Below are 11,035 nucleotides of genomic sequence, written 5' to 3'. Positions count from 1 at the left end.
TGGGTGCGGTGGCCCATGCCTGTAATCCCAGCACTTTGAGAGGCTGAGGCAGGTGGATTACGTGAGGTCAGGAGTTCGAGACTAGCCTGGCCAACATGGTAAAACCCCGTCTCTACTAAAAATACAAAAATTAGCCAGGTGCGATGGCGGGCACCTGTAATACCAGCTACTCGGGAGGCTGAGACAGAATTGCTTGAACCCGGGAGGCGGAGGTCGCAGTGAGCCGAGATTGTGCCACTGCACTCCAGCCTGGGTGATAGAACAAGACCCTGTCTCAAAAAAAAAAAAAAAAAAAAGAAGTTTGAGGCAGGTGCCCTAATCAGTGACCCATGCCCTAAGGACCTCAGTACTTCCCCTCACGGCTCATTTGCAAAGCCTCCCTCCTTTTGTTTGTGTGACTTGAGATCAATGGACACAGAGGCCTCTCTCCCCTAGGCAGCATCTGATTAAAATCCGCACACGGTCTTTGTGCAAAACAAGTGTCCAGTTTTCGCTGCTCTTTCAAACATCAACCCCTCTCCCCCGTGAGGACATGGAGGCAGGGAGAGGTCGGGCATAACCAAGGCCCTGTGACTGGTGGGTCTCATGCTCCAAGCCCCACAATCCTAGCCACATCCCACGTGGCCTCTGTCGCAGCCTGTGAACCCTGATACGGCCTCGGAGGGCGGATGTCATCAGGAGACATCGGGCTGGCAGGCGGGCAGTCCCCTCTGATGAACAATATTTTACAGGCACTTCCCCTGCTAACATGTCACTTAACATGTGCTGGGGAAACCAAGGCAGACCTGCTCCAAACGAGGCTGCAGGAAAACGGTGGCTTCCCCAGGAGGAAGCTGACGTGGCGGAAGTGAGTGGACGGGGCCCCAGCCTCACCTTCACACGACCTGCCGTCTGCAGAGAGCCGGAAGCCCACGGAACAGCTGCAGACGTAGGAGCCCAGCGTGTTCTCGCACTTGTGGCCACAAAGGCGCCCGGGGTAGCGCTGGCACTCGTTGACATCTGAAAGTGAGGGGTGGGTCAGCTCAGGGCAATGTCCAACACAGTGGCGCCACATTCCACCCTCCTAACAAGGCCAGCTCATGTCCTTTGTCCTCCACCTCCTCCAGCCTCCTTTCTTTCTTTTTCTTCATCTTTGAGACAGAGTCTCACTCTATCTCCCAGGCTGGAGTGCAGTGGCACGATCTCGGCTCACTGCAACCTCCGCCTCCCAGTTCAAGTGATTCTCCTGCCTCAGCCTCCCAAGTAGCTGGGATTACAAGTGCAGGCTACCACGCCCAGCTAATTTTTGTATTTTTTATAGAGACGGGGTTTCACCATGTTGGCCAGGCTGGTCTCAAACTCCTGACCTCAAGTGATCCGCCCACCTTAGCCTCCCAAAGTGCTGGGATTACAGGCACGAGCCACACGCCCGGCCTCCAGCCTCATTTCTCACACAAGGAATGTAAAGTGACTTGTCCCAAGCACGCAGGAAGTCAGTGGGAGAGCCGGGACTGCTGCGGTGTGCCTGCCCGCCGGGCGAGCCTCGTGCTCCTTCCGCGGCAGCACAGCTGATCTTGTGCCCTCCTGCCAGTCCTCCTCCCCAGGGCCCACAGGAGGGTCTGTCAGGATCTAGCAAAGTGCTTGCTTTGGGGGAGTGGGGTGGCAGCTGCCAGGCTTCCCTGGGCACCTAGGTTTGGTGACAGCAGGCACTGCCTGGATAGGACCTGACCCCACTCCTGGTCAACTTTTCCCCTCACTGCCCTGGGCTAAAGGCACACTCCAGCTCCGGTGGCTCTGCAGCTCAGCGGTGAACCTCCAGGAAATCACTGACGCTGCCCGCATGTGTAGACCTGGCTCAACAGCACTTGGAGGTCCTGGGTGGAGCAGAACCCCTTTCTACAGGTGGGGAGCAAGCTCACACACAGGGGGCTGTGCCACCGGCCGCCCGGCTGGGCAGTAGCACAGCTGAGACTAGAATGGGGTCTCCTGACTCAGGGTCTTCTCTTGGGGTCTGTCTGCACTTGGGATTATCTGAGATGAGGATCAGACCACATCGCTCGAGATGCCACAGAATGTGTCCCTGGTGCCACGTGGCCGGGTTCCCCCAAGGCCTGTGGGCCCCCCACGCACCCACACACATCCTGCTGATGCCGTCGAAATAGTAACCCGTCTTGCACTCGCAGCGGAAACTTCCGGGAGAGTTCACACAGCGGTGCCCCCTCCCACAGGGCTCGGCAGGTGGTGCGCACTCGTCCACGTCTTGCAAAGGAGAAAGAAAGCCATGATGAAAACCTTTAGTTTGGGTTTTTTCCCCCCAAGATGATCAGAAAGGAAAGCAAGAAAGGAGCACATGGAAACGGGCATTCCATTTCAACACGACTTCACAGAGCACCTAATGTGTGCGAGTCCCAGACTGTGGAGACAGCTGACCCAGAGGCAGCCCTACCTGGCTGGCAGGCCAGGAACCCAGAGAGACACTGAAGAAGTGTCCTGGGGATTATGTGAGGAAGGCTCCTTCTCTGGCAGGATCTAGGCAGGCTGGGTGCCCTGGATCCAAAGGAACGTAGGAGCAGGTGGGCAGAGGGAATGACGTAAGAGCAAACACCCACACAGAGAGGAAAGGACAGTGCTTGTGTGGCGAGTGGCAAGACCCACACTGCCTGAATTACAAGGTTTGTGGAATTGGCCCAGCTCTAGGGGACTGGACAGTAAGCAGAGGCATCCGTCCGTTGTCACCAGTGGGGAGCTGATGGAGTTGTAAACAGGACGGGGTGAGAGAGCTTTGAGCTCAGGACAAGCTGGACAGGGTTGAGGCAGTAGACGGGCTGGTGTTCTGCTGCACCAGTCCAGGCAAGACAATGAAGCCCCATGCTTGGGAATTGACAATGGGATGGATGGGCTGATAGAAACGGCTTTGCTTTGGGGATCAACTTTCTGCTTCCAGAGAAGGGAGGGTGTGTGCTGGAAGCAGACAGGAAAGTGGATTTCAGATTTGTTTTCTTAATACCAACCAACACAGCGAGTTCCCTCCTCGTTGAGATGGTAGCCACGGCCACAGTTGGGCACGTTCTTCTGGCACGTGTAGGAGCCCTCCGTATTGATGCATGTATGCCCGGTAGGGCACGGGGCACTGATACTCAAACACTCATTGATATCTACAGCGGGAAAAGACAGAGACCACGTGGTTAAACCTGGAAGGTGTCCCAGAACCCAAAAACTGGATCTCCAAAGAAATTCCCCTTCCCACCTCTTTGCAAAATCACAAACGGAGGGGCTCAACCCCCTCACCCTGGACCACACAGCCGTCTCCCAACTGGCTCCCAAATTCTATCACTGCACGCTGCCGCAAACACCACCTCTCTGGGCCTTCTTCCTGTCCCTAAATCTCCAGCACCTCCACCGTTCGCTGTGCCAAATCGGGACCTGCCTGCCTGGCTTTTCCTGCATTCATCTACTCCACACACTGGGCAAGGTGTTAAGGAGACAGGTGATCGTCCACGTGGTGCCAGCAACTCTGGCTCCCAGCGAGGCTCTAGGCCCCCCCCAATGACTGGGCTTCACAGGGCCTATGCTGACCCAGACCCACCCGGGAGGTGCCATGGCTCCGAGCTCACTGCATGGCAGTCTCCTTCCTTGAGTGGACATACCTCTGACATGAGGACCGTAGGGCATTTATCTTTGATGACATACAATGAGCAAGTGTGAACCCGTGAACGGTCCAGGAGGACCATGCCACACATGGATTCCCTCCTTCTGCTCAAATTCGGAGGAAGAATGCACAGATTGCACATCCTGAGAGAGGGAGTGGAAAAGGACCTCAGTGCCTAAACATCACCTTGGAGAACCCTGCTAAGACACTTACAAAGCATCTGGGGCTGGGGGACAAAGAGAGGGAGTGATGGTAGAAAACCCCTGAGCATAAGTCAGAAAGGAGGACAGCTGTACCCCTCTCCCTGCCAGCCAAGTCCACCCTCCTCAGCCAAATGAGTCCGTCTTCGCACTGACCGTGCAGCAATTTACAGTTTACAAAAGATTTTACATCCATTACCGCTCTCGAGCACCACAGCCAGCCCGCAAGTGAGGTGATGCTGGTATCACTATCATTACTGCCTGCGCTTTATAAACAGGAAACCAAGGTCCAGAGACTGAATGGGTGGAGTCAGGAGCCAACCGGGACCTAGGTCTAGAACCAGGATCTCCTGCTTCCCAGGTCCCTTAAATCAGTGGCCAGCAAATGATGGCCCTTGGTTCAAATCCGGCTTACACCTACTTTTGTAAATAAAGTTTTCTTAGCGTGCAGCCAGGCCCACTCTCTTACACATTGCTCAGGGCTGCTTTTACACTGTCACTGGCAGAGTTGAGTGGTTGCTACAGAGACTGAAGTTGTTATTTACCATCTAGCCCCTCTAGAGAAACAGCTGGGTGGCCCCTGCCCTGTAACATGAATAAACGCAGCGTTTAGCAGAGTGGTGGCTGCCTTCCCCCAGGTGCTGCAGGCTCCTCACTCAGACTGCATTCCCCAAACTCTGTTCCCCAGAACAACAGTGTCCCTCAGAACATCGTGTGCTCCACAGGGGTAAGACCTGGCTATCAATGAATGAATGAATGCATGAATGAATGAATGGGAATGAATAAACAGAGAGAAAATCAATGTAAAACATCGGTTGAGTTTGGGAACATGGCGCCCGATCTTTCCCTCTCAGGGATTCACATGGGAAAAGCCCAAGCTGCCAAGGTCCCTGTTCACTTGCTTCCCCACGTGCTTCCTAGATTCAGCGGAACCCCTTCCTGCCCCAGGACATGCCGACATCCCAGGCACAGGTCAGCCGGGGCATGTGGGAAGCCCTGGCCCATTCCCTCCTCCCCACTCAAGAAGAAAGGAAGAGGTCGGGGGTGGTGGCTCATGCCTGTAATCCCAGCACTTTGGGAGGCCGAGGGGTGGATCACCTGAGGTCAAGAGCTCGAGACCAACCTGGCCAACATGGCGAAACCCCATCTCTACTAAAAATACAGAAATCAGCCAGGCATGTTGGTGGGCGCCTGTAATCCCAGCTACTTGGGAGGCTGAGGCAGGAGAATCGCTTGAACCCAGAAGAGAGGAGGTTGCAGTGAGCCAAGATTGTGCTACTGCACTCCAGCCTGGGTGACAGAGCGAGACTGTCTCAAAAAAAAGAAAAAAAAAAAAAACAAAGAAGAAAAGAAGGAAGAGGAGGAGCGGGAGGGAAGGAGGGGAGGGGAGGAGGGAGAGGAGGAGGAGGAAGAGAAAGGAAGACAGCAGCAGCAGGAGAGGATTCGAAGAAAAAGAGCAAAGAAAACCCAACAAAGCCATGCTGGTCTCAAAGCCCTCAGTGACCCAACCTTAAGGTCCTAGAAAATTCTCCATGTATGATAGGGGTAGAGACCTCTGCTTCCTGGAACCCTGACCCACCCCTTGTGCTAGCTCTGCAGGAAGAGCTCTTCTGCTACAGGCAGGAGGCTCAGAGGGGCTCTTGGGATCCCAGGACGGTTCTCGGAGCTCTAGGAAGATGGATTCTGGCTACACAAGGGAATCGGCGCTTCCCACCATGGACCGTGCTATTCCTGGGTGAGGGAGCGGGTACCACGGGCAGAGGTGTGGGAGCAGAGGACCCAGGGTGCGTGCTGGGGGACCAGGACCTGACATAGAACCTTTTCAGCCCTCTCCCAGACGGCCTGAAACTATCTTCTATCTTGACGTATTTTCTCGTTAGAAAGAAATATTTCTGCTGATGCAGTCGTTTTTTAAGGGAAACGTTTTTTAAGAGTTTTTTTTTTAACATAAAGGTGCTGACATGAAATGATTTCTAAGTACCCTGTCAAGAGGGGAAAAAAGCAAGTGACAGAACAGTCGGGTCCCATTTTCATAAAAAAAAAAAAAAAAAAAGGGTCCAGGGAGCAGAGCCCCCTGAAGGGCTCACGGACTCTGCCAAGAGGCAGGCAGGATCGCGGGGAGGAGCGTTTACTTCCTACACTTAGGTTTGGTTTTGTTTGCTGATTTGTACATCAAGACGCACATAATTTTTGAAATAAACAGAGATCTTTTAAAACAACGAATCCTGAGCTTGACTGCAAAGATTGAGAGCACATGAAAAGGGGAATCCCACCCCCATCCCGGCATCCCACGCTGAGGGGACCCTGAGGGAGATGAACATTTGGCTTTTGATGCCGTCACTGAGGACCCAGGGAGATGGCAAGGAACAGCTCAGGGCTGCCAGGCTGGCCTTCAGCCCACAGCCTGCTTGCTGGTCCTGGAAGGACAGTGAGGGGATGGCTCCCGAGCCTCAGCCCCTACACAGTGCTGCACCCTGTAGAGAGGAAAGTCAGGGCTAGGTTGAGACTTGCAAACGCTGCCTCGGGGCTGATTTTGCCATGAGTCAGGGTTTCCGTCTGCAGTCCACGCCAGCCTCCTCCGGACCCCCCTTTGGGCAGGCTGCAAGTCTGAGCAGGACTATCCTCCCCGCTGGCCCTGGAGAGCCCATGGCTTCCCTACTCACCACCCCCTGCACTGAGAAACAACCATCCTTCCCTGCTGGCAGGGGACTGGCAAGGGGCCAACTGGCAGCCGAGCCACAGCCCCCAGCTCAGAAGTCTCCCCCAGGGACTGACAGGGAAGCTGTAACAGTGGAAGGCTGGGGCGGGTTTCACATACGGCCCCTGTCCTAAGGGCTCACTATTCCACTTGTCTTTTTTTTTTTTTTTTTTTTTTTTGGTGAAACAGAGTCTTGCTCTGTCGTCCAGGCTGGAGTGCAGTGGCACGATCCTGGCTCACTGCAACCTCCGCCTCCTGGATTCAAGGGATTCTCCTGCCTCAGCCTCCGGAGTAGCTGGGATTACAAGGCGCCCACCACCATGCCCGGCTAATTTTTATATTTTTAGTAGAGACGGGTTTCACCATATTGGTCAGGCTGGTATCAAACTCCTGACCTCAAGTGATCCACCCACCTTGGCCTCCCAAAGTGCTGGGATTACAGGCATGAGTCACCGCGCCCAGCCACATCCACTTGTCTTTAAATATCTCGGTGGTTCAAAAAATGCAGTGGGGGAAGAGCTCTCTCTCCAAACCACTATTTCAAATAAACGATCAATACAGATTTCTCTAAGAAAAAGTTGAAATAGAAGTAAGATAGAAATTTACACTCCCTTGCTCATGGCAGGGGAGAGGTGATGTGGCCACCCCAGATGGAGCGGTTCTGACTAGTGTGATCTGTAGCTGGGATTCCTCATCTTTTCTCCTAAAAAGTCTCTCTGACCTCAAAGGCAGGACCCAGGAGCGTCTGCCAAGCAGAGGCCGAGGGAAAGCCGGTGGATCGGGACTTAGGCGCTGACCGCAGTGGCCTAGCCAGGCAGTTAACCTGACAACGGCAGGGGAAAGCAAGACTCACCTCCCGTCTTTCCAGAACTAGAAACCCAGGCCAGCCGGCTCCCCGCTCGCACCCCATGCCGCTCCTCTAGCGTAAGCGGTCTTTCCCAGGCCTCCTACATTAATACTGAGTTCACATGAGAGTCTCTCTTTTCATATTAGGATTTCTCTGATATCAGCAGAGTTTCTTTCTTTTTTTTTTTTTTTTGAGATGGAGTCTCACTCTGTCACCCAGGCTGGAGTGCAGTGGCATGATCTCACCTCACTGCAACCTCCGCCTCCCGGGTTCAAGCAATTCTCCTGCCTCAGCCTCTTAGGCAGCTGGGATTACAGGCGCCCACCACTACACCCAGCTAATTTTTGTATTTTTAGTAGAGACGGGGTTTCACTATGTTGGTCAGGCTGGTCTTGAACTCTTGACCTCAGGTGATCCGCCTGCCTCAGCCTCCCAAAGTGCTGGGATTGCAAGTGTGAGCCACCGCGCCCGGCCAGAGTTGCTTTTCTTATTGTGGTAAACTACATGTTTACCAAATGAACTACACGGGAACTACAAGTTTTACATGCCATCGTAACCCTTTTAAGTAGACGGTTCAGGGGCATCAGTGCATTCACACTGTTGTGCCACCATCTCCCCCATCCATCTCCAGAACTTTTTCATTTTTCTCAAACTGAAACTGCACCCATGAAACACTCACTGCCCAGCCGCTGGCACCTTCCATTCTACTTTCTGTCTCTATGAATTCAAATACTAACACAGACTATTTTTTACTTTTATATTTTATTTTCTTTTTGAGACAGGGTCTTGCTCTGTTGCCCAGACTGGAGTGCAGTAGCATGCTCACAGCTCACTGCAGCCTCGACCTCCCTGCTCAAGGAATCCTCCCACCTCAGCCTCTCAAGTAGCTGGGACTACAGGCGTACGCCACCACACCCAGCTAATCTTTTGTAGAGATGGGATCTCACTATATTGCCCAGGCTGGCCTCAAACACCTGGGCTCAAGCAATCCTCCTGCCTCAGCCTCCTAAAGTGCTAGGTTTACAGGTGTGACCCACTGTGCCCAGCCAAGTATTTTTTAAAACAATTTTTTAATAGGCTAAATGCCTGTGGCAAGGAATCACCACTCGCCAAGTGCTTCCTGGGTACCAGTACTTCGCAAGGACTCGCCTAATCCTGGCCTCAAGTCTATAAGCCAGATACTATGATTACTCCCATTTTATAGAGGAAAAAATTAAAGCTCAGAAGAAGTCATTTTCTTGGGTCACTCCGTTTAAAACCAGATGTCTCTAACTCCAAAACCCAAGCTCTTTCATCTAAACCCAGATCAGCCAACTGTGGCCCTTGGGCCAAACCCAGCCTGCTGCCTATTTTTGTAAATAAAGTTTTATTGGAACACAGCCACACCCATTTGTTTACAGACGGCCCTTGGCTGCTTTAGACTATAACAGCAGAGTTGAGTATCATGATGGAGACCATATGGCCCACAACGGCTAGGGTATTTGCTCTATTTGCTGTCCAGCCCTTTACACAAAAAGTTTGCCAACCCCTGTTTCGTACACCATGCGGCCCCTCAGATTCCAGAGGCCTGCCCCAAGGCTAGATCGCTGGCCCCTCCTGGAATAACCCACTAGTCCTGGCAGCACACGTCTTACCAATACAGTTGCCTAGAGCATCTTGTATAAAGCCACTCTTGCACTGTAGCTTGGGTCGGCAGCGGAAGGATCCCAGAGTATTCTGACAGATAAAATCGGGGAGGCAGTTATGAATACCACTCTCACACTCGTCAATATCTGGTACATCATAAAAAAAGGAAATTGTTAGCAAGAGTCCTGCCAGAAGCATCTTACAACACTTTAAAATCACAAGAAAGATTTTTCTAATGCTCATTACTCAGACTATAACCCAAAACATTCTAATAGAGAAATCATACACAAAAAGGACTTCACTGAGCCAAATCGTGCTCCAGTTGCTAAAGACTTAAAAAGCTGACTTTTTTCCCAAGGCTCTTATGAGGCAAACTGTCTGTTATAATAAATCACCCTGGCATTTTCCTGGCAGGTATATATATATTAGTATTCATTCAGGCTAAGTGTATGTTTAGTTTAGATCATAAAGCAATTATCTTAGTGGCAACAAACACAGTCTCTATAAACATATTCATTCTGAAGCCTTCACAATATTCCAAATATTAACAAGGGTTACGGTCATGACAGGATGTGATGGGCTGCCCTTCCCTTGAAGTTCATGGCTGTCAAATGGTCACATGTGTATACTCAGCTGGCTTGGCCACTGGGCTCTTGGGGTCCAAACCACCCAGCTGGTGTGCGGGGGTGGGGAGGACAGAACTTGCTCTGTGGCCCTCAGATGTCAGAAGGGATGTGTGCTTTGAAGTTACTCTCATGATACAGTGAGTGACACTTTTACACAAGGGGATTTGTCCTTCTGAAAGGCTTGAAACGCTCTGCAAAAACTGTGTTCTAAAGGATCCTCATCAGAGCCTCCCCATCTGCCAAATAACACCTAAGGCTTGGCGGGGAGGGCTGGCAGCCAGAAATGCCATGTGTTTACGCAGTGGAAGGGGATACGCTTTGAACTTCAAGGAAGCCTGGATTCGGATGGAAGGCAGCTGTTGTGCAAAAACAGTTGTGGGGTTTTTTTTGTTTTTGTTTTTTGCTTTTTTCTTTTTTTTTTTTTTAGAAAGTACATGTAAGCACCTGAAATTCATCTCTGGTCTTGATTTTAAATAATCAGGCACTGAGCCTTTTTAGAAACCCAAATCTGCCATCATTGACTCCACACCGTAAGAACGTAAATCTTTCCTAACAGCAGAACTAACCGGTACTGGTGCACTACTGTCAACTTTTTCAGTGTTCTGAACATTACTGGCAAGCACTTTCACTTTCTATCCCACCCGCCCAGACACCCTGGTGGGTATAACCAGCTCCCTCCTGCAGATGAGCAGGCAGTCGCCCAGGCAGCCACACAGGGCGCAGGACTGCGGGAGCCCAGACCCCAGAGCTGCCCTTCCCACTGCACCGTATCTACACCTGGGAGACCAGGTTTACGGACTCGGAGCGCGTGCTGTACCTTTGCAGCTATTGTCCTCGGTGAGCTCATAGCCAGTACCGCAGCTGCTGTCCCGCTGGCAGCGGAAAGAGCCCACTGTGTTGATGCAGGATTCTCCAAGCCGGCAGCTGTGGCTGCCGGTGATGCATTCATTGACATCTAGGAGAGACCGAGGCAGGGCAGGGGTGACCAGGAAGAACGACCCATCCTGATACATCCTCAGGAGGAATGTGCCGAAGCCACGGTGGAAGTGGTTCCCTGCACCCTCACAAACTGAGCTGAGGCCCACCATGTGCACATCTAGGCTGTGGACCGCATGGAGCCGAAAGCAGTGATTTCTCTCCCAGGCTAACCTTCTTATCTACTGCTTATTCTGAGACTGGAGTTATGGGGTCCTCAAGAACCCCGTAAGTGGGGTCAGCATCTTCTCCATCTCCCCCATCTCACAGACTGAGGGATGTGCCCAAGGCCACTCAGCAGATCCTGGACCCAGAACCTGGTTAGACCCCAAATCCGTCCTCTTTACCAACCCCGGGGCTTATATTGCCTCGGAGGGAAGTCTTGGCAGGGGCCTCTGCACTGCAAACTCCAGGGTACGAGAAAGCGAGTCCTGG

General features: G+C 52.3%; 1 protein-coding gene across 1 annotated transcript in view; it reads right to left on the bottom strand.

Moving 5' to 3' along the window:
- The window catches only part of FBLN1 (fibulin 1), a 104,703-nt gene that overhangs the window by 56,199 nt on the left and 37,469 nt on the right, over positions 1–11,035 (bottom strand). The window contains exons 7-11 of the mRNA XM_011984068.1: positions 10,443–10,580; positions 9,008–9,145; positions 2,991–3,134; positions 2,110–2,238; positions 874–999 (exon numbers count right to left, since the gene is read on the bottom strand). Of these exons, the coding sequence (XP_011839458.1) occupies positions 874–999; positions 2,110–2,238; positions 2,991–3,134; positions 9,008–9,145; positions 10,443–10,580 (675 nt within the window). The remainder of the gene's footprint in view (positions 1–873; positions 1,000–2,109; positions 2,239–2,990; positions 3,135–9,007; positions 9,146–10,442; positions 10,581–11,035) is intronic.

The sequence above is a fragment of the Mandrillus leucophaeus genome, unplaced genomic scaffold (genome assembly GCF_000951045.1).
Source record: "Mandrillus leucophaeus isolate KB7577 unplaced genomic scaffold, Mleu.le_1.0 Scaffold26, whole genome shotgun sequence".
Taxonomy (NCBI): domain Eukaryota; kingdom Metazoa; phylum Chordata; class Mammalia; order Primates; family Cercopithecidae; genus Mandrillus; species Mandrillus leucophaeus.
The sequence above is the reverse complement of the archived record's forward strand: the minus strand, read 5'-3'. Positions and strand labels throughout refer to the sequence as shown.